The sequence below is a fragment of the Solanum verrucosum genome, unplaced genomic scaffold, assembly GCF_900185275.1.
Source record: "Solanum verrucosum unplaced genomic scaffold, falcon-dt-bn FXZP01000474.1, whole genome shotgun sequence".
NCBI lineage: Eukaryota > Viridiplantae > Streptophyta > Magnoliopsida > Solanales > Solanaceae > Solanum > Solanum verrucosum.
The window spans coordinates 500,181-524,285 of record NW_026020516.1 but is presented as its reverse complement, the minus strand read 5'-3'; the positions used below and the strand labels follow the sequence as shown (position 1 = coordinate 524,285).

Below are 24,105 nucleotides of genomic sequence, written 5' to 3'. Positions count from 1 at the left end.
GGCCGGATATAATTACTGAGTTACAAAGGCACAATAATTCCTATAACATTAATATTGTGAGATGGATTCCTCCCCCTATTAATTGGATGAAATGTAATACTGATGAAGCATCTAAGGGTAATCCAAGACCTAGTTCTGCAGTCTTTTGTATTAGGGTTACTCTGGTTCATTAGTTGTGGCGAAAGGTTTCAAAATACATAATACCTATAATCTGGTAGCTGAAGCAAGGGCTATTAGAGAAGGGTTTTTTTTTGTAAGGAGCATCTGTTATCACATGTCATTATTGAAACAGATTCTATGGCCATGGTACAAATTTTGGAAGGAGGGTGGAATGTCCCTTGAAGTGTGACTTTGGAGGTCAATTCCATTAACTACTTGAGAAGATCCTTATCAGCGCGTGTACAACACACCTTTCAAGAAGGAAATACTCTTGAGGATTATTTTCCTAACCTAGTTTTTTATTTTGCAGGTGATATTCACTTTAGCCATTTTCAAGACATTCCTATGGAAGGACGAAGAATCCTAAACTTGGATAAAAGCGGAACTCCTCACATAAAAAGAAGACAAATGAATTGAATCTATACAACTTATATAGGTAGGTTCAATAAAATACAATTCATTGCAGGAAAGTCCAACATAAGGTCTATCAATCTCAATTTCAAGTTAGAAAAGCAAGATCGGAATTAGACAAACAGGTAAGTCTAGCATATCATCATACTTTGCCAATGTAGTTCGAGTTAGTAATAAGCACAATGTATTCGAACGAGAGAATAGTTACCATTATGCTTATGATGTCTGAAATATATTCGATTGGTAAGTATTATGCACCTGGTGACAGCTTGAGGTGTTGAAATGGTATGGTGCCAAGACACATGAGTTACTGGTAGAATTTATTCTTGTCTAAATACTTAGTGTGCATTCACATTTCATCTGTCAATTACAATTTTCGTCTTAAGATGGTGCTATTAAAAACTTAATTTGTTCTAAAGATGAGAGGAATACCTTGGTGGTTCTAGTGGTTTCATTTGAAGTTGCTAATCGAGCTGCACATCTCTAAGCTAAGCTGATGAGGAACCAGAAGTTAAGGGGATTTATGTGGCTTAGTCATTATCAAGATTAAGAACTGGTAGATGCGGCAAAGTGAATGAAATGATAGCATAGAAGAATTACCTGGTACGTGTGGTGAAGTGAATAAGATAAAACAGACGAGAGTTGTTGAACGATTCCTACAACTCAGAAATTTGCTCCTGGTGATTTTTTTTTTCTCTTGTTTGATGGGGAAAAGCATACACTCACAATAGAAGAAGGATCAGGAATTGGGGTCTCTCCAGTGATGGCTCTCCAGCTACCTTGAGCTTTGATAGACACATCAATGGCTGATCGGACGTATTGAGATGGTGTTCATGAAATTTCTACTTTTCAGCTGCAAATTGTGTCTTTTCAGCTGACCTTCCATTTTGTTTTTATTAGTTCCAAGTTTTGAGTTTCTGGACCAGGTCATTTTTGGATCCACTCATGTATATACTTTTCCTTATTTATTAAAATATAATAAAATGGGCCAAGAGCCCAAAAAAATAAAAATAACAATGCACAATTCACAACAACACAATCATGATACAACATCAACAATGAATCAATAAGTCTTTCAAACCATTCTCAACACATTACACACCAATAATTAATCACACTGCCTTTTATTAACTTTTCATCCTTAGAATTATTCAATATGGACAAGTCAACTCATCATCAATTCTCATTACTACCCAACACATACCACAAGGAAATACACGATTCTATACACTTAACAAGGATTGAGAAATTCACTTGCCTCAAATAATTGAACAATCACTCTGGGACTTGAGTCTTCCCTTTTCATTGGGCTTCCAAATCAGTGCAATCTATTTAAATAAATAACCACAATAAGATTTCAAAACTAACAATACTCATATTTCTATATGTCTAGGCTAAACCCAAAACTCACCCAAATCTATAATCAAGTTCCTAAGTTTCAAACCTAGGATTGAGTTCATATATCTCCATATCATAAATCTAATGTCATTCGTATAATACAATACACCTAATATTTAATTACTCATACCAATATATCAAAACTCGAATCATAATGTGATATTAAAATAACAATAGTTAAAGTCGATGCTAACTGACTAGAAGGCTACGAGAATAATTTGCTAAAATCAACATCCTGTAATCACCAACTAACTTGCTAACTAATAATCACTCATCAATTAATTTCTCACCCCTTATTATCATTGATTAATAGTGTAAATTAAAATCTTGTCCCACCCCCCAACCCCCGTCCTTCAAACTTCAAAACACTCAGATTGGTCAACTTTAAAACTTACACTTCTTATCTAATCTCATTTGAGACAAAATTGAGTTACATTGTATATATGCAACAATAAAACACACACTTGAAAAATTGTTTACCAGAAGGTCGTCCTCTTCATTGAATATGCATCAGCCCAACACCTTTTAGGGTAGTTTTTATTTCTTTAAAGAATAATAATTATGAATTTAGAGTGATAAACTCCAATAACTTATTTTAATATTATGGGTCAACCTGCTCTTCTTCTTCTTCTCCTCCTCTCGTGCTCCTCCTCCACCTCCTTCTACTTCTTTTGGGAAAAAATATCTACGTTACCTTCACCTCTCTTGTATCAGTAGTCTCTCGCGTAGTGTTATTTCTTTCCACAATCGTATAACTTCTCTATTTGACTGTTGTTGAAGCATTTCGTCTGCTTGTTTTGTCGTTGACTATTTTGATGTTGATTTTTTTGGTCTCTCCATGAACGTGAGCTTCTCTCCACTTTTCTTTTTTATAGTATTGTGTTTTGCTGAATTATGACTTATCTTCATCCTTAAGAAAACTTGATAATGACTTCTATAAGCCTTCTTCATTTGCCAAAAAAAAAAATCCAACTCAGATAAAATTGGTTTTGTGGCCCACTCCCGTGTAGCTATAATTATGCCTTTGTACTCCAGACTTAGACCATGAAAAATTATTCTTCTCATTCTTGTTTTCGTGATAGCATTTTCTGGATCTAATTTTGATATTTCATTATGTTGAATGTTATCATCTAGCCATTTGAGAGCAGTTTGCAAAAAGAGGGAAGAAGAAAGGGGAATATAACAGTGAATTGATTTAACCGACTTCGTTCATCATACACAATGAGTCACTATTTATATACAATGTCTAACTAATCAGCAGTAATTAAACAACCTCTAACTGACTGAACAAACTCACTAACCAGCTAATTTAACACTCCCCATCAAGTTGGGTGATGGAATATGTCTAGCATTCCCAACTTGAACAACATATCAATATGTAGTTGTTTTCCAAGTGCTTTGGTGAAAATATTTGTCATCTGCTTCTTACTTGCCACATATTTTGTCTTGATCAGGCCTTCTTGTAACCTTTCTCTAATAAAGTGACAATCTATCTTTATGTGCTTTGTACGTTCATGATACATGGGATTGGAGGCAATTTGCATTGCAACTTTATTGTCACAGTGCAGTTCCATAGGCAATTCAACTTGTGTTCCAAGTTCCTGCAGTAAACCTTGCAGCCAAACCAGTTCTGCCACTATTGTTGTCATACTCCTGTACTCTGCCTCTGCTGAGCTTCTTGAAACTGTGCTTTGTTTTTTTGATTTCCATGATATCAGAGATTCACTAAGTTTGATCCCAAAACCTGTCACCGATTTTCTGGACAACAAACAGGATGTCCAGTCTGCATCACAAAAAACATTGGTCTTTCCTGATTTCTTACTGCTCATCAACAATCCCAAACCAGGCTGATTTTTAATGTATCTCACCACATGTAATGCTGCATCATAATGTAATTTTTTAGGAGCATGCATGAACTGACTTAGATGTTGTACAACAAAGGAAATGTCAGGCCTTGTCATAGCTAAATACAATAATCTCCTAATTAGCCTTTGATACACTCTTTTGTCCTCTAATTCTTCATCATTTGTAATGTTGAAACAATGAACATATTCCCGACTTGTGAGTTTCTGATTCTATTCAAGAGGAGTTGTGGTTCCTTTTCCTCCAGCTAGACCACATTTTGACACCAATTCTAAAGCATATCTCCTTTGATTCATCAATATTCCACTCTTGGATCTTGCAAACTCAATGCCAAATATCTTTGGCCTCTTGAATCAATCCTTCATTATTTCTAGTAATCAAAAGATCATCTACATATACAAGTATGATCACAATGCCACCAGTAACATCTCTTTTTGTAAACAATGAATTTTCCAATTTACTTTGAGTAAAGCCTGATTGTGTAAGTGTAGTGGTGAGTTTCAAATTCCACTGTCTGTTGGCTTGCTTCAAGCCATATAATGATTTTAGCAACCTGCAAACCTTAAGTCTCCCCCTGGCTGTCGAAACCAAGTGGTAGAGTCATATAAACTTCTTCAAAGAGGTCACCTTGGAGAAAGGCATTGTATACATTCATCTGTAAAAAGGACCAATTAAACTGAGTAGCTAAGGCAATGACACATCTTACAATCACCATCTTTACAATAGGAGAGAATGTATCATGATAATCAAGTCCCTCTTGTTGGGTGAATCCTTTAGTCACAAGTCTGGCCTTGAGCCTTTCGACACTTCCATCAGCCTTGTACTTAACTTTGTACACCTATTTACATCCAATAGGAATCTTACATGCAAGCAAATCAACAATCTCCCAAGCATGGTTATCACCGAGAGCTTGAATTTCTTGGTCCATAGCTTGGATCCAACCACTATGTTGGGCAGCTTGTTCAAAAGAGGAAGGCTCAGAAACAGAAGAAGAAACAGCTGAAAGATAGGATTGATAGGAAGAGTTGACAGTGGTATAGGAAATAGAAGATGAAATGGGATAAGGAATTTTGGAGGTGGTGACATAATCAGTGTGCCATATAGGAGGTTTGACTGATCTAGATGACCTTCTCTGAGGAATGACATGAGGAGGAGAAATGGAAGTAGAAGGAGCCGAAATTATATCAGGTAATAAGGAAGGTGGTGAAAGACTGGTGGAAGTAGGAGATGAAGCATGAGTGGGGAAGTAATCATCAGTGGAAAGTGGAAAAGCAGACTGTAAAGGAGGAAAGAAACAGGTATGAGAGGGAGGTGCAGAATCTAAAAAAGTGTATTTAGGATGTTTGAAGGGAAAAATAGATTCCCTGAAAGAAACACCCCTACTGACAAAGAAAGAACCTGAAGCAATGTTATATAGTTTGTAGCCCTTCTGAGTGTCAGAGTAACCCATGAACACAGAGGGAATGGCTTTGGGAGATAATTTATCTGACTGAGCTGTGTTTGTGGCATAACAAAGGCATCCAAACACTTTCAAATGATTTAGTAGGGGAACTTTGTTGTGAAAGAGTTCATAAGGTGATTTGCCCCCCAAAACAGAAGAGGGAAGTCGATTGATGAGAAAGGTGGCAGTAAGTACACATTCTCCCCAAAACTTTAAGGGCACATGAGCCTGAAATCTGAGGGCTCGTGCTATCTCAAGGAGATGTCTGTGCTTTCTTTCAGCAATGCCATTTTGCTGAGGAGTATGGACACAAGTGGTTTGATGAATTATACCAAGAGAAGAAAAAAGATTGTTGCATTAGTTGTTGACAAATTCAAGACCATTATCAGACCTAATTGTTTTGACAGAAGCTGAAAATTGAGTTTTAATGAGAGTTAAGAAAGCTGTAATAAAAGTAACAACTTCACTTTTGAATCTTAACAGGAAAATCCAAGTCATTCTAGAATAGTCATCAACAATAGTAAGGAAAAATCTATGACCATTATAAGTGCATTGCGTATAAGGTCCCCAAACATCCATGTGAAGTAGTTCAAAAGGGGATACAATTTTCTTAGTACTAGAGGGAAAAGGGAGTCTAGTTTGTCTTACAAGAGGACATCTAGGACAAGAAGAAAAAACTGAACTCTGCATATGAGGCTTCAGAGATGCAATCTTCTGCAGTACAGTATTAGGAGCATGACCAAGTCTTTGATGCCAGATGGAAGCTACATCTGGTAAAAAAGATGATGCATGTAATGCAGAAGAATGTTGGAGTACAGTGGCAGGTGATGGTTTCTTGGTGGATGGAAGTATGTAGAGACCTCCTGCTTCCTTACCAATCCCCCTCACCTTGCCATTGCAGAGGTCCTGAAAAAGACAGAAATCAGTATAGAAACAGACACAACAATTCAATTCCTTTGTGAGTTTGGAAATGCATAATAGATTGTAAGTAAAATAAGGAAGATAAAGGACATTTTTCACTTCAGTATTGGCAAAAAGTGAAGCAGATCCAGTGTGAGTGACTAGGGTGGTTTGACCATTTGGCAAATGTACTTGGTTAGAGTTTGAAGGAACAAGAGTTGGATGAAGTAGTGTATCCAAACTAGAGACCATATGATGAGTGGCTCCAGTGTCCACAATCCAAGGAGTTGCATCATCACCTGTAGGAAAACAAGCATTGAATGTACTAAATGTTGAGGAAAGGTTATGATGTATACCTGCCATGTTGGCAACAGGCTCTTGTGATGAAGATTCTTTATCAATTAATTTCATCAAATGATTGTATTGATCAGTAGTAAAACATGGTGCAGGCTGAAAATGTGGAATGTCAGGGACAGGGTTTCTTCCCATATCAAGGCCTTCAACACAATTCACATTATTGACCTGAGCTCTTCTATTACCCTCAGAATTCTACACCCTATTATTAGCATAGTTATGTCCCCTATAGCCCTATCATCAACACCATTCTTCCTTTAGAACTTGTAATTTTGTGGATAGCCAATCAACCTATAACAATTAGCTCTTGTATGGTTTCTTAGATGACAGTGATCACAGTATAATCCTCCTGTGTCTGGTTGGAATTTGTTGCTTTGTATTGAAGCTAAAATAGTAGTATCATGAACATCCAATTTTTTCAAAGGCAACACACAGTTAGATATCAAGCTAGACTATATTTTTTGGCTCTCATCTTGCATTATCATATTGTAAGCTTGATTCAAGCTTGGACTAGGAATAGTCATAAGAATCTGGCTTCTCGACTGAGCGAAGCTATCACTAAGTCCCATTAAAACTGCATAAGTTTTTGTCTCTCCATATGTTCTGCATAAACTCTATATTTGTCACATTCACATGCTGGTAAAGGAACTAGTGACACATATTCGTCCCAAAGGTTTCTCAATCTAGAATAATATTTAGAAACAGTAAAGGTGCCTTGACTCATGGTGCTGATTTCACGATGCAGTTGATATATTCTAGTCAAATTTCTTTTATCAAATCTCTCATTTAGATTCTTCCATACACTATGTGCATTGGATGAAAACATCAATCCATTTGCCAGTTCTTTCGAAACTGAATTGGTAATCCACGATAATACAAAGGCATTACACCTCTCCCACTCATGTTCTAGATCTCCTTTGTAATCAACCTTGCGACACTTTCCATCAATGAATCCAATTTTATTTTTTGCTAAAAGTGCTACTTTCATAGAATTACTCCAACCAGTATAGTTTTCAATACCAGTAAGATGTTGAGAGACTAAAATGCTACTTGGAGTATCAGACGGATGAAGGTACAGAGGATTTCTGGGATGAATGTTAGTAAACTTGTGAATTTGCTCTCGATTTGGAGTATTTTGCTCCTCCGATGACTCGACTATATTCACCATTCTTTGATCTTCTCCGGTGAGCTGATTTGCAGAAAAAATCTAAGGTCGGCGTTCAACTGTTCTTCCAATTTTGCAGCGGAATTTGTGCTATATGTATTAGCTAGATCTCTGTAATTGCCTGAGGCTCTGATACCATGTTGAATGTTATCCATTTGAGAGCAGTTTGCAGAAAGAGGGAAGAAGAAAGGGGAATATAACAGTGAATTGATTTAACCGACTTCGTTCATCATACACAATGAGTCACTATTTATATACAATGTCTAACTAATCAGCAGTAATTAAACAACCTCTAACTGACTTAACAAACTCACTAACCAGCTAATTATTTACAATACTTATTTTAACACATTAGATAGAGATTTTACCTTTTAAAAGTATTGACTGATCGTCATATTTTGTTGTAACATTAACAAAGCTCATTTTCAAACCTTTGTAAGCACACTCATTTTCTTTGTGAAAATTGTCGCTAGTGTCCTCAGATCCTTTGGATGTCTTGGCATTCTTAATTCGTTGCAAGAACTCATCATCAATTGTTAAACTGAGAACAAACATAGCCTTTCAAGCTTTGACCTTTCATTTTTTTGCTGCTTCAACATCTGTTGAAGGTGTGGTGTATGATCCACTAATGATATCCTATAATTCATGGTTGATAAAGTAATATTGTATTCTCGTGCTTCATGATCCATAGTTGTTTACGTTGAGCTTCTCAATGCTATTGAGAGTGCTTGCAAAATCCGTTATTTGATAAGTGTCTCGTGATTTTTAGTCTCCAATAGTACCTTGTAGGATCTCCTTTCCTTTGAGTTACTACCTTTCTTTATTATCCACTAAGCTTTGGTACCACTTATTCAGAGCCTGGTGGATAAAGGAAGATAGCAACTCAAAGGAAAGGAGATCCTACAACCTACTATTGGAGACTATAAATCACGAGGCACTTATCAAATGACGGATTTTGCAATCACTTTTAATGCGCTTAGAAGCTCAATGCAAACAACTACGGATCATGGAGCACAAGAATGCAATATTACTTTCTTGCCCAAGAGTTATGGGATATCATCGGTGGATCAAACACCACATCACCAACATATGCTCAAGCAACAAAAAGTTAGAAGATCAAAAACAGATCATCATGTTTGTTCTCAGTGTAGCAATTGAGAATGAGTTCTTGAAATGAATTAAGAATTTGGAGACGGGCACAATTACTATCTCATAATTTGAATTTTATTTTTGCAAAGTAAGGACCCGCTTCGGGCTTACTATTCTTAGACACAATATTTCTTGCACTCACACTCTGACAATTCTCTCTTATTTCTCACTAACTTGTTGTTTGCTCTTTTGCTTGCTTACTTTGTTGTTTTCTTACTTACTTGCTTTCTAACTTGGTTGGTTACAACACAAATGAACCACCTCTATTTATAGGTGGTGATGGAAGAATCTAGCTAAGGGATTTTCTACTATATTCTAGAATGGTCTTTTAACTATCTAATTTTAAAACTACATTTTCTAGAACATTTCTAGACTTTTCTCTCTAGAATACTCATTCTAGCGATCTTCCTTCATTTCTTTACAACTCTTAAATATTCTAGATTCTTCTTTAAAACATCTTGGATATTAATTTAGTTGGTAATGAATTCTTAACATGTAGTTGAAAATCCGACTATCGTAGTATTTATTTATGCAATTTTTCTATTTCTAAATAACGAAAGATTTATAATAGTCAAACTTTAGTTAGCAGTAAAACAAATATAAATAGATAAAAATGCTAACTCATATGTCCACTTTAAAAGGATAAAAATATTGATCAACATTTTCTGTTGGAGGTTTGTGCTTATAAATACAAAAATATATAGATTGGTAAAACTTGTTTAATTGATTATTACAAAACGTGCTTTTAAGCATTAAATTACCTCCCATCACGTTTCACTCTATATAGTAATTCCCTCCAACTTTACGATATTGTAATTATCTCTCTTATTTTAATTTTTTGTAATTATTTGTTTTACTTATTTTTCATTAATGTAAATAAAATAGAAATTGACAAATTTACCCTTTTAATATTAAATTCTTTCAATTAATTACTTCTATCCAAATATCATAATTAGCAAATTCCTAAAAGGGCAATTATCCTAAAACAATATTGATCTAAAGAATTGTTTTGTGGAATCGATCTTTATTATCACTAGAGTTTGGAGAATTAGGAGATATCCCAAATCTCATTCTCACGTCTGCAAATTATATATAGGAAGTTCTTCTTTTTAAATTTTATTTTATTTTAAAAGAATTTATTAGGCATGGTATTTCTTATAGAAATAATTGCTTGAAAGAATTTAATATTAGAAAAGGGCAGATTTATCAAACTATATTTTATTTATATTAATGAAAACAAGTATAGTCAATATAAGGGACGTAAGCTAATTTTATAAATCATGAGACATTTAATTGTGATAGAGCGAAATGTGAAGGAGGGCCTGCAAAATTATCCCTATAATTTTAGTATGACAAAAATATATTTACCGAATTAAGTCCTCAATGTTTATGTTCTTTAATCGAAAGGAGAAGTTAAAGGGAAAAAAAAATCACCAAATTAAGTCCTCAATATTTATGTTCTTCACTCAAAATGGGAAGTTAAAAGAAGAAAGAAAAATTCACCCAATCAAATCCTCAATGTTCATGTTCTTTGAGGTTCAAAAAAATAAAATAAAAAATGTTCATGTTCTTCACTCGAAAGAGGAAGTTAAAGAGCAAGAAAAACACATCGAATTAAGTCCTCAATGTTCATGTTCTTGACTCGAAAAGGAAAGTTAAAGAAGAAAAAAAAATTCACCAAATTAAGTCCTCAATATTTATGTTCTTCACTCAAAATGGGAAGTTAAAGAAGAAGAAAAAATTCACCGAATCAAATCCTCAATGTTCATGTTCTTCGAGCTCCTACGGAGGGTAAAAAATAAATAAATTGTTCATGTTCTTCACTCGAAAGAGGAAGTTAAAGAACAAGAAAAACACATTGAATTAAGTCCTCAATGTTCATGTTCTTCACTCGAAAAGGAAAGTTAACGAAGAAAAAAATTTCACCGAATTTAGTCCTCAATGTTCATGTTCTTCACTCGAAAGGGAAAGTTAAAGAACAAGAAAAATTTCACCAAATTAAGTCCTCAATATCATGTTCTTCACTTGAATGAGGAAGTTAAAGAAGAAGAAAAATTCACCGAATTAAATCTTCAATGTTCTTGTTCTTCACTCAAAAGGGGAAGCTAAAAAGAAAAACAAAATCACTGAATTAAGTCCTCAATATTTATGTTCTTCACTTGAAAGAGGAAGAAAAATTCATCGAATTAACTCCTCAATGCTTGTGTTCTTCACCTGAAAGGGGAAGTTAAAGAAGAAGAAAAATTCACTGAACTAAATCCATCCTCAATGTTCATCACTCGAAAGGGGGAGTTAAAGAAGAATTTTGTTTTTACCGAATTAAGTCCTCAATGTTTATGTTCTTCACTGAAAACGGGTAGTTAAAAAAGAAAAAAATCATTGAATTAAGTCCTCAATGCTTATGTTCATTACTCGAAACGGATAGGTAAAGAAGAAGAAAAATTCACCAAATTAAGTCATCAATATTTATGTTCTTCACTCGAAAGGGGAAGTTAAAGGAGAAAAAATTTCACCATATATATTAAGTTCGTTTATATTCTTCACTAGAAAAGGGAGGTTAAAAAGGGAAAAGAATTCACCGAATTAAGTCTTCAACGTTCACATTCTTCGGGTTAAGTTAAAAGAAGAAAAAGATTCATCGAATTTAGTCCTCAATGTTCATATTCCTCACGGAAGTTAAAGAAGCAACAAAGAAAAGAAGAAAAAGAAATAACACACCCTCACCCCCAAAGCAAAAAAAATAAAGTAGTAATAATAATAATAATAATTATTATTTTTTAAAAAAAACTGTTTATTTTGTGCTCTTTCACTCTTTATTCCACCTCAAAAAGAAAATCCAACTATCATCTAGAGTATTTATGCAATATTTCTGTTTTTAATAACAAAAAAATTATAATATTCAAACTTCAGTCAACAGTAAAATGAATTAGATAAAGATAATAACAAATATATCCACTTTTAAAGGATAAAAATGTTAATCAACATTTTCTATTGGAGGTCTAATAAATACAAATATACAAATTAAAAAAACACTAATACTAATATTTTAAGCATTACAAATTAACATTTTTTTTTAAAAATAATTCACATTAATACTTTACTATGACAATTGACAAACTATAATTATATTTTTCAATTTAATTTAATTTAATTAAAATGTCCATCATGGGCATGTACTCCACATTGGCGCCAACTTTGTATAATAACTCTAAAAAGACTAAAACCACGTAAGAGACGGTTTAATTTTTTTTCACATAAATAAGGAAAAAAAAAAAACTGTCGCATAAATTTCACAATTTGTTCCAAACACAAACAACTATTAATCAACAACAACCAAAAAAAACCCTAGTTCTTAATTTTAGCACAATATCATGAGTTCTACTCACTCGATCAAGCAAGAAATCATTGATCTGGATGATATAGATGATGAAAATACAGCTATGATTTGTGTAAGTAGTAGTAGTGGAGGAAGAAGAGGAAGTAATTTTTCGCGTTTTTTCGATAGTGATAGTGATGATGATGATGATAATGATAATGATAATGATTTGGGATCGAGTCCGTTGAAAAAGATGAAAGTTGAAGCGGCTTTGCCAGTGGGATTTCTTGATCCACTTCCACCAGAAGAGCGCATGGCTTTTAACCGGTCACTTGAAGTTGTTGTAAGGAATAATGAATTGGGAGTGGGTACGGAAAAAGTTGTTGTTACATCTAATAAGCAGTTTTGGAAAGCTGGAGATTATGAAGGGATTGATGGTGGTTTTGCTGCTGGTCATGCAGGTATTGTTTGAATATTCCTTGATTATTCATTAATTCGTATTGTGTCATTGTGTGAAGTCAGAATTTTTGTAGAAAGAAATCAATAATAACAATAGTAATAATGTACGTTGTCTAATCTTACAAGTGGGGTATAGAGAGACGAGATGGTTTGGATAGACAGTTGACTTTAAAAATTAAAAAACTTACAATAACTGCAACAAAATAGTACAAGAAACAATAGATAGTAGCAAATTGAAGGACAAGAACTATAAAGCAATACTAGTATGAAAAATTGACCATAACTACAACAAAATAGTAGGCTAATTAAAGTACAAGAAACAACAGATAGTAGCAGAAATTGAAGGACAAGAACTAGAAGAGTAATATTAATATGAAAAATTGACCGTAACTGCAACAAAATAGTAGGCTAATTGAAGTATAAGAAACAATAGATAGTAACAGAAATTGAAGGACAAAAAGTATAAGAGTAATACTAATATGGAAAAGTAACATGATTGAACATATAGTATATATGTACAATTTCTTTTAGACTATCTATACTATATTTACTCATGTTGTCCTTGCCTATCTATAGTTTTTGAAGTAATTGCACAATGTAGCTTCGTATCCACATGAATTTGGGATGAAATATAGAGTGTAGTGGTAGCACTTTACCCCCTCCTGATGTTGTTTATTGTATTAAATTTACGGAGAACTAAAATCACATGAAATGAAGTTGTCTCAAAAGACCTATAATAATCTCTTAAAATTCATGCAGACTTAGCGAGAGATAGGGCACATGGAAAGAAAAAGATTTTGTATAATATTGTATAATATGGAGAGATAGTTTCTAGTACTATTATCTTTATTTTGCATAATATTGGATTGATATGAGCACAAATGGAGGGACACTAACAGTTGAGATTTATATAGCTAACCGCAACTTGCTTGGGATTGAGGTGCAGTTGTTATATATTGTTAAGAACTCTTATACTATCAATGTTGGATAAGTGTATTTTTTTTTATTCCATTCATACATGTAATCTTGTTGATTGATTTTTAAGGTTTAGATGTATAAACTCCTTAATATGTTCGATTTTTGGATAAATAACTCCTCATTCTCTTATATCAGAGTTAGCATTAACACATTGTCAGTAACGCTTACTTATGAGAGTGAGAATGGTTTTATCAAAGGCCGGCTCTGATATGATCTTGTGAAAGAATATGAACTAACGCGTGAATAGAGTAATTCAAGACAACTATAAACCCTTTAAAATTATTACACAACTAAAGTGAGACACATATAATCTCTAACAATTGAAGAGCATCCTTCATATTACCTTTGATTTCATTCATATGTGCAGAAGGCATGGATCATGTGAGAGTTCATCCGAAATTCTTGCATTCAAATGCCACCAGTCATAAATGGGCTTTGGGTGGTAAAGTTTGTCGCAAAACTTGATCCTTTTTTTTACTTTCCTGTTCATTACTGGAAGATTTCTCTTTGTTGATGTTTTCGTCATCACATTCTCTGCACCAGCTTTTGCTGAGCTTCTTGATAATGCTATGGACGAGGTACACGTGCTGTAGTTTCCTGTTCCTTTATGTCCTTCTCTGTTCTCCCTCCTTCCGTTTCTTTAAAATATTTTCCCTCCAGGTTTGCAATGGAGCTACCTATGTCAGTGTAGATGTTCTTGATAATAAGAAAGAGAAGGGTAAAATGATATTAGTTGAAGGTATATTCATTGACTCTCCTTAGAGCCATTGGTTCTTTGGATTCTTAGAGTTTTTGGGAGATTTCGCGTTCTTGTTCTAAGGTTGAATCTTGAGTTACTTCTTTCACAAATTGGACTACAGATAATGGCGGTGGAATGACTCCTGACAAAATGCGGCAATGCATGTCTCTTGGATATTCAGCTAAGAGCAAATTAGCAAATACTATAGGCCAATGTGAGTTTATATCTGTTGTAACAACCAAACCATCTTTGTTCTGTTATTCAGCTGTGCCTAAATAAAATTCTTGGAGTGCAACTGTTTTTCAGTATGCAACAATTGCCTAATAGTTTTCTTATGTTGTGCAAGATGGAAATGGTTTCAAAACAAGTAGTATGAGACTCGGGGGAGATGTGATTGTGTTCTCGCGTTGTCAGGGAAAGGACGGACTAAGGTACTTTTATGATTGCTATTTTCTTATATAGTTCTCTTCCTAACGATTGATTTAGCATCGCAATCATAGAAGTAATGTATTGTTTTTATTTTGTATAGCACAACACAAAGTGTTGGAATGTTGTCATATACATTTTTAAGGACCACAGGAAAAGAAGATATCATTGTTCCTATGGTATGTGACTTAGCTTCCTGGCTACTATGATTTATCATATTCTTGTAATTAGAGGATCTGTATTTGTAAAACATTTAATACGGTTTTTGTGTTTGGCAATGTGAAGATTGATTTTGTAAAGAGAGGAGAAATTTGGGAAATGTTGGTTCGATCTACACCTGATGATTGGAAAAGAAATTCAGATACAATAGTACAATGGTCTCCGTTTGAAAGTGAAGAGGATCTCTTCCTGCAGGTAAACTGAGAACTATCTTCATTTCTGGTGCGTATTTCTGCTTTTATGTGTACTACTATATGTTCCTAATGTTATCGTTCTTCTTTGTTGTAGTTTGAATTGTTGGATAATCAAGGAACACGAATTATCATATACAATCTCTGGGAGGATGAAAACGGAGACACTGAACTTGATTTTGACACCGATCCACATGTAGTATTCTGTTTTATTTTTTCTTGAATTGCATACGCCATATCCTATCGTCATTTTCTTAACTGTTGGATGCTTTCTATCTTCTTCAGGACATTCAAATCAAGGGTGTTAGTCGAGACGAAAAGAAGATTGAGATGGCAAAAATATATCCTAACTCCAGGCATTTTCTAACTTATCAACATTCTTTAAGGGTAAATATTCTGATAGCTGCTACAAAATCGACTTCACGTTCATTTTGTTGGTTAGTACTTTAACAAGGTGTAGGAAAAAGTATAACAAAATCGCGTTAAACTAAATTTGATTGTGTTTACAGAGTTATGCTTCAATTTTGTATTTGAGGCTTTCTCCTGGATTTCGAATCATTTTGCGTGGGAAAGATGTTGAGCATCATAATTTGATTGACGATATGAATCTTGCCAAGAAGAATACGTACAGACCTCAACCCATTGGTGATGAAACATCCAAGGATCCAAATGTAACCTCTTTTTTTCTTCTAAAGTTTCAAGTTTGATGATTTTAGATAATTTTCACAAGTATTTTTGACACTTTTGGCTTTTCTAACAACTACTGGTTTTCTCATAATAGGCGGTCGCTGTGGTAACTATTGGTTTTGTAAAGGATGCAGAACATCACATCGATGTTCAAGGCTTCAACGTTTATCACAAGAACCGGCTAATTAAGGTTAGCTTTCCCTCACTCAACGCATCATAATATTGGCGTTGATTTCTCAGATGGTTACTTATTATCTCAGGAAGTCTTGATTCTATTCTTCTTCAACAAATAAAGTAACTTTCTAAAATAATAACTATTAGTTGAGTAATCACGTGAGAAATCAATATCACGGGCTGGAGTAGGCCTTGGTAAATCGACTATTGATATATATGTCAGTAGTTGGACCAATACGTTTAAGTTTAGCTAATGCGTGCAGTATTCTTCATTTCGATTGCTCTGCTTAGCTGATGTATTCCTTTTTTGTCAGCCTTTTTGGAGGGTGTGGAATGCTGCTGGAAGTGATGGTCGTGGCGCGATAGGTACTGTTTTCATGAGTAATCAATGATCAGTGAAACGGTTGATATCATTTTCACTTTCTGCTTTTCTTGTGTGATACAGGCGTCTTAGAAGCTAATTTTGTTAAGCCAGCTCATGATAAACAGGATTTTGAACGCACGATTGTGCTTGCTAGACTCGAGGCACGTTTACAATTTATGCAGAAGCAGTATTGGTATGTTCAACTGATTTGTTCTTTCCAACATTACAAGTTTTCTTCATTTACGAAAGTTTCATTGAGGAGATTTCTTCAACAGGCGTGATAATTGCCATGAAATTGGTTATGCTGATCGTCGAAATATAAAGAACAGTGTCTCTTCTGAGGAAGAAACAAACACCTCTGCTAAAAGCAACTCATGTTCACGATTTTCCTCCAATGTTCATACAACCAATCGCGATGTCCATACAACCAATTGTGATGTCCCTACAACCAGTTACGACAAATCAAAATCAAAATACACTGGAGGTGAACACAAGACAGGACAAGTCCAGTCTTCGATACAAGCAACAAACCAGACCATGTGGAGAGAGGTATCAAATAGGCAAACTCGTCAAATTCCAACAAATTTGGGTGTGAAGGTAATACAAATTCACCCGACTACTCAAAGATCATGCTATTTTTTCTAAGTCCGTTGGATAACTCTCTTCTCTCTTCTCATTTCCGTTATGAACAGATACAAGATACTTCATCCAACTTGAGAGAAGAGAATCACGTTACTAAGGATCGGTCAGTAAATACTCAATAAGTTGAGCAATTCATTCTCTTTGTTCACCAATTTTACGGAGTTATATCTGTTTACTTCCTGCAGTTTACAACAGGCTTTACGCGATCTGCAGTATGAAAAAAACAAGAATAAAAGTCTAGAAGGACAAGTAAGTGATGATTGATTTTCGATGTCCTTATCCCTCGTATAACAGTCTTTTTAATCGTCTAATTGCACATACTATCAGCTTAAAGCAGCACAAAGGTTGATAACAGATTTGAACAGCAATCACGACAATTTAGCTCACATGCTATTAGAAGAACGAAAACGATCAAGGGTAAATTGTCATGTTTTTTGTTATTACTAATTTGCCTCCCTCTTAGCTTTATGCAAAGACTATGTGACTTTCCCAACTTCATTTTTTTCGCCTTTGTTCTGATTAGGAATCTTCTGTTATCAACGAAGAGCTGCGCGATAAAGTGAAGTTGCTAGAAAATAGGATGCCATTTACAAGTGTCAAGCGCGAACATTGAGGAAGGATTGATGCAGAGTTCAATGTCTGACTAGTAGCAAATCAATTTGACATTGTCATGTATATTAGCTTTTAGTAATGGCTTGTTTTGTGAACAAGTTGATTGCATTGCACAGAATGTAAGCTCTCTAATATGCAAAAAGTGGAAAAAAATGTGATTTCCAAACTAGGAAGATCTTTAATTGTAATATTCCGTCATGTTACCTTTGCGCGGAGCATAGTAACATTATAGGGGTGGCAAAATTAGCTCAAACTTATATGTTGTGTCCAATCCGCTCGAATTTTAATGGGTTTGGGCTAGAGTGATTTTGATGAGGGTTGATTTGGGCTAACCAAAGTTGATCCATCATATATTAATAGCCCAATTAGACCCAGCATGATGCCTAAATCTTTGACCAAAATGCTTAATTTTGACTTTTAAGGTTTAACTCTAGATTAAGATTTTTATATATGAATACTTGTTTAATTTTTTTTTTGTTATTATAGATTGCTATACATATAGGTTAATATAATTATCATGGAGAAAGGCTTGAATTGTCCCTCAATTATTTGAATTGATACAGAACTATCCTTAGTCTAGCTTTTGGCCCCCAAATATTCTTGACGTTAATTTTTTGCTTAAAAATACTCTTATTTCTAACGGCTTACACTCATAAAGTGGATGGAGGGCAATATTGTAACAAATTTCATAGTCAAGAGCATTTTAGAACCTTCTTCATTAAAATAATTTGAAATTACTTAATACATGAGCTCAGATGATTGACCTGATTTTGAGTTTCATAGTAAATTAAAAATAAGAAAAAGTTAGTCCTCTGCTCTCTACCAGTAACGTAACCATAAAGTTCATGAAGAGTGTCCAAATTAAAGCCAAAATAGAAAAAAAAATGTGGCCACGAGGAATTGAACTTGAGTGGCCAACAAATTTTCGCAAAGCATCTCGGCTTTTAATAACATAATTTTTTTAAAGCAGACCACATTAAATAAAATAAACAAAATGCAGATGCGAGGATTTAAAACTTGGGCATCTTGTACATGTTGCAACACCTTATGCCTCTGAGCTACTACTATAACCTATTATTTAAGGAAAAATTACTAAAATACACGTCTTATATTTCTCTTATTTTCAATATTTCCTTCTATTTCTAAAAATCTCTAAAATCCCTTATTTCTTTAATGTATCCAAGCCAGTTTTTAATGTATCCGAGTTACATATTATGTATCCGGTTTATTTTATAATGTATCCGAGCTAGTTTTAAATGTATCTGAGCTAATCCGACCTAGTTTTTAATGTATTCGAGCTACATATTATGTATCCGGTTTATGTTATAATGTATCCGAGCTACATATTATGTATCCGGTTTGTGTTAACTTTTAAGGGATTAATGTAATTACAAACTAAAGAGGGATAAATTGTAATTTCATATTAAAAGAACGTGATTCCTAAAATTTATCAATTATTTAACCCATCTTAATTCAGCCCGTCTTAGTCTATCTCAACTTTATATTAAATTGGATAATGACCCATAACCCATTATTGGTTCAGTTCATCTTTACTTATCAAAATTGCACATTTTTCACGTAATATTTAGTAAATCCTAATATTTATTACTCCCTCGTGGTCCATTTTAGTTATTGCACTTAATAGAAATAATTGGTCCAAAATCGTTTTTATTTTGAAAAATCAAGATATAATGAATTGTAAATTTTGAATGGTAATTTCATATGGTTAAAAGCACAAGACTCAAAACAATAGTAATAATTCAAGGAAAATTTGTCCACATTGTCAACATTAGGACAAAAAAAGGTCACCCTTCATTAAAATGTTAGAAGAGGCTATACAATGCAAGATCTACAGCCAATTTGGTCATGAACATGTGATTTTCAAAAGTAAATATAAAAAATATGAAGTAGATGCTCAAGTCGTTAATAATGAAAAGAAGACCACTTATTTGTGACAATATATTTTTCAATCTAAAAATCTTATTTTTGTAAGTGTCAGTGATTGTACAAACTACATGACAAAAATCTTTTTGAAAAATTCATATCTATGAAAAATAAGAAAGTCAGAATTAAGAATGAGGAAGGAAAAAGGACTTTTGCAATCAAAATAAGTTTAGATATAAAAATAATTCCAGATGTCCTTTATGTGTATGTTATTGAAAAAAGTTTATTGAGTATTTATCAACTAATAAAAAAAAATAAAACTATTGTTTGAAGACAAGAATTGTCGAATCTTTGATGCCACAAAAAGCAAGCGGTTTCACAAGCCTTGTAGATCAAAGATAAATTGACAGACTTGTTCATAAGGTCACAATCTACTATTTCCAATCCAAGGAAGATTTGTTGAAAATAAGTCTCAAAATATTATAAAAACAAAATAGATAATTACTTATCTCTAAAAGATTATAGTAAATTTATCAATAGCTAGTTTTTAGGATTTCAAATTATTTTGTTAAGTGAATTTAGGAGTTAGGTTTCTACTTTTTGTGATTTGATTTTGTAAATAAATCATTTGCATATTTTTCTTATTTTTAATTAGGAATTGTATTTACGTCTTTGAGTTTGTTAATAAAATAAAATTCCTTTGATAACCTTGCAATATTTTCCTCTGTTATTTCTCTAGTTTTTTTGTTTAAAAAAACCAACGACTTCTCATCCACCTTAATTTTAACTTTGGTTTTTAGCATTATGAGAACTTCATATTTTCAAGTGTTTGATAAAAAAAAATGAAAATTGACAGATGGATAAGTTTATAAATAGGATAGAAATAGTTTTCTAATAAAGACTAATTATATGCAAAAACTCTTTATTTATAATTTAAATTTATTTTTTAATAATTATATTATAATACATTTATTAGTTATAAATATATCTTATAAGAGATGTAAGTAGGAGTATTCACGGGTCGGTTTGGATCGGTTATTGGTCAAAATCAAAACCAAACTAATTTAATCGGTTTTAAAATTATCAAAACCAAACCAAACCAAATATAATATACATTTGTCGGTTTGGTGGTTATCGGTTTCGGTTTGATTTGGTTCGGTTATTTGGTTATTAACCATACACAAAAACAAAAGAAACAATTCATTCAAAATGTGAAAAAAGTGACATCAATCCATTTAAAATGAAAAATACTTAGTATGACTTAAATTACTGAACTTTCGATCACTAAATTTACTATCAATAAAGCTTTAAAATTCACTATATTGACCTAGAAGGAAGAGACAATAACATTTTCAGTACCACAAAGAATTGGCCTAGACACTCATATACATGAAATCAATAAGATAAATGTTTCATCTTGGACATTTTTTCTTTCAATAACTAAATTATAAAGAAATTTTAATGAAAATATGTATAAGATCTTTAAAATTGATTATAAAAACAATATATTAAGTATGTATATTCATAAAATATATGTATATAATTCATTGGTTCGGTTATTTCTTCGATTTTTTCGAATAAGACCATAACCAAATCAAATACTATTGGTTTTCAAAAATTTAAAACCCAACCAAATCCAAATAAAATCGATTTTATTTTATCATTTTGATTCGATTTTTTGGTTTGGATCGATTTTTATCCAAACCGTAAACACCCCTAGATGTAAGTATGGTATTTCAACGATAAAAGATATACATATTTGATTTTATAAACAATATAGAAAATATATCAAAAACTGAATCGTATTTTATAAAATATTTTAGCATAATACACCCCGACAGTGTTTTTAATAAAGAAACCAAAGTAAGAAGAGATGATCGAAATGTGGTTTATTAGACCATAACATTGGAAATTCCAACAAGGATACTTCTATATACTCTCTTCATTTAATTACTTGGTTCATTGATTTGATGACATTTTATTTATAAAAATTAATTTTAGGATTAATGTACTGTAGATAGACTGGCTGTTGGTGTTGTACTGCTACTAGATCATACTCCCTCTGTCCCTAATTATTTGTCCACTTTTCCTTTTTTAGTTGTCTCTAATTACGTGTTCATTTTGACAAATCAAGAGAGGACAAACTTTTTTTCTCTATTATACCCTCAATTAATTACTTTAAAAATGGTAGAACTTTTTGAAACCCTTAACTTTTTAATTCATACACTTCACAATTAATAGGGATAAAATGGTAAACTCACTATATCAATAATTGTTTTCTTAATAAGTGTGTCAATTCAAAAGTGGACAAATAATTAGAAACAGAGGGAGAGGGAGTAATATTTAATACATATTCTTTATTTTTGTCGTTTCAAATTTATGAGCCCAAGAATTTAATTACGTACTTCCACTCATGCTGGCAGACTAGATTGTCATAATAAATACTATTAGGTATATTACCACATATTTTTTATTTTACCTAACTTACCTACTGCTATAAATCTCATTAAATTAAACAAAGCAAAAAATTCCAACATCCCTTGATTTTGACATGTATGCTTCTTTAGTACTCCATCTTCAATTTTTTTAATATATTATAGGTCGATATTTAACTAAACAAGAAATTTAAGAAAGAAAAACATTCCGCACACATACTAAAAATGTCTTAAAATTCATGGCTTTTAACATAGACATTTTCATGGTTACAAAGAGCATGTCAATTGTCATGACAAAGGGCATAATAGGAAATTAATAAAAGTTTTAATATTTTCGAAGATAGAAATTTTCTCATTCCTTTTTTTTTTAACAACAAATTATAAAGGAAAGAGTGTCATAGCCAGAGAGCTCCGGCTTCTTTAAGACGAGGGACAAGAGTGCCATTAATATGAGAAGCCATAACTCGATCCATCGATCCGATTAATTCACCACCTATGAACACTACCGGTATGGCGGGTGAGTTTCCAAGAAGCTTGTAAAGCGCCCTCTCCATCCCTCTTCCATTTGGGTCTTGGTCTAACTCGTACACCATCGGGCTCACACCGAGCTCACAAAACAACCTCTTTATTGCATGGCACATGCAACAACTACTCGAGCTAAATATCACCACCGCGCTTTGTGATGCTAGCCTAGCCACCCTCTCCAATGAGTCCGAAGACGATGACCTTTGCCTTGCCCTAGTGTTTTGGTATTGCATTGTCACACTTTTTTTTGTGTGTGTGTGTTGATCAATTAGTTGAGCATGCACTAGTATTGGACTATTGGTGATTTCAAAATGTATACAAGGAATTTGAGTTTTGTGGAATATTGATGAGGAAATATTAGGAAGAAATTCAAGGGTATATATAGTGTTTTTTATTTGATTAAGAGAAAGGGTTTATTTATTGTTTGTTGGTGCATGGGACATATCGAACATAAATTCTTTTGTTGGTGAAAATGTAATTAAATTTAAGACACTTAAAGTGCAATAGCCAATATATAGCCGCAAAAAAACGGTTTGATAAAAAAAGGCTTTAATGGAAGGCGGCTACTGTGGTATTTATGACTTTAATAAATTATAAACTCAAGGGATTACGTCAATAGCCAAGGTACAAAATAAGTGTGACAACTTTATTTGTGACCGGTGGTGCTTTTGAGATAACATAATTATCTATTTTGTTTTTGTAATATATTGTGAGACAGTTTTTCAACAAAATCTTTCTTGGATCAAAAATGGTAAATTGTAGTTTTGGTATTGATCTTGTGAACAAATCTGTCAATTTATTTTTGGTTTGCAAGGTTAGTATCATCAGAGTATATATATATTCTGATGATTTCTATATTTTTAAAGGTATCATGCAGTAGTTGAACAGTCTTTTTACTGAAACACTGCATGTTCCTTCTTGATGTCATTGGAGTGTATATATATATATATATCAAGGAGTAACTGAGTAGTATTTTCACCGAAGCATTGCTTCTTCCTCTTACCATCATTAGAGTACATATATACTTGATGATACCAAGCAGTACACGTGCATTAATTGTTAAAAATTGAAATGGGTATAAAAGCAAGGGGATAGTCACTCGTAAATAATTTACCTTTTTGGGATACAAGTATTCTTTTTGTATAACTTACAGAAATCTCATAGTGTAAAGAGTAAATTACATCCTATCCTTAGTCTTTTTCTAATTACAATAATCTCTTAAAATTTGTACCTTTCGGATACATAAGTAACCATCTGGATACATTAATTATAATACAAGAAGAATCATTTTGTTGCGCTAAAAAGGGAATCAAATCTGAAAATCTAATTAAATCCCATAAATTACACTTACGTTTCTTCTTACTCTCAATCATACAAAGGCAAATTGTAACAGAACGAAGAAATTCAAAATTTCAAATTGCTCCCCTAGTTCAGCGAACAAACTTTTAGATTTGATTCATAAACTTTTGTCAAATTTTTGGGTAAGCAGGGTGAGTTATGAAAGATACAAAAGTGATGGAATTGTTGTTGGACAAACGATTTCCTTTTGAATCTTCAAATTTATCGAAGATCCTTTCAATTTTGATTCAAGATTGTCGAAAAAATTGAGATTCA

General features: G+C 33.1%; 2 protein-coding genes across 2 annotated transcripts; one reads left to right on the top strand and one right to left on the bottom strand.

Moving 5' to 3' along the window:
* Nucleotides 1-12,541: 12,541 nt before the first annotated feature.
* On the top strand, nt 12,542-17,648 carry LOC125809832 (protein MICRORCHIDIA 4-like). The gene is made up of 19 exons (XM_049489410.1): nt 12,542-12,617; nt 13,961-14,035; nt 14,137-14,171; nt 14,254-14,332; nt 14,454-14,546; nt 14,679-14,763; nt 14,862-14,937; nt 15,044-15,172; nt 15,266-15,364; nt 15,454-15,555; nt 15,678-15,839; nt 15,950-16,045; nt 16,344-16,395; nt 16,475-16,586; nt 16,669-16,990; nt 17,086-17,138; nt 17,221-17,284; nt 17,363-17,452; nt 17,559-17,648. The coding sequence occupies exons 2-19, from the start codon at nt 13,966-13,968 to the stop codon at nt 17,646-17,648; spliced, it is 1,809 nt and encodes a 602-aa protein (XP_049345367.1). The 5' UTR covers nt 12,542-12,617; nt 13,961-13,965.
* A 4,700-nt stretch (nt 17,649-22,348) lies between these two features.
* Nucleotides 22,349-22,725, bottom strand: LOC125809819 (glutaredoxin-C1-like). Its single transcript, XM_049489401.1, has one exon. The coding sequence runs from the start codon at nt 22,722-22,724 to the stop codon at nt 22,362-22,364; it is 363 nt and encodes a 120-aa protein (XP_049345358.1). The 5' UTR covers nt 22,725; the 3' UTR covers nt 22,349-22,361.
* Nucleotides 22,726-24,105: the final 1,380 nt, after the last annotated feature.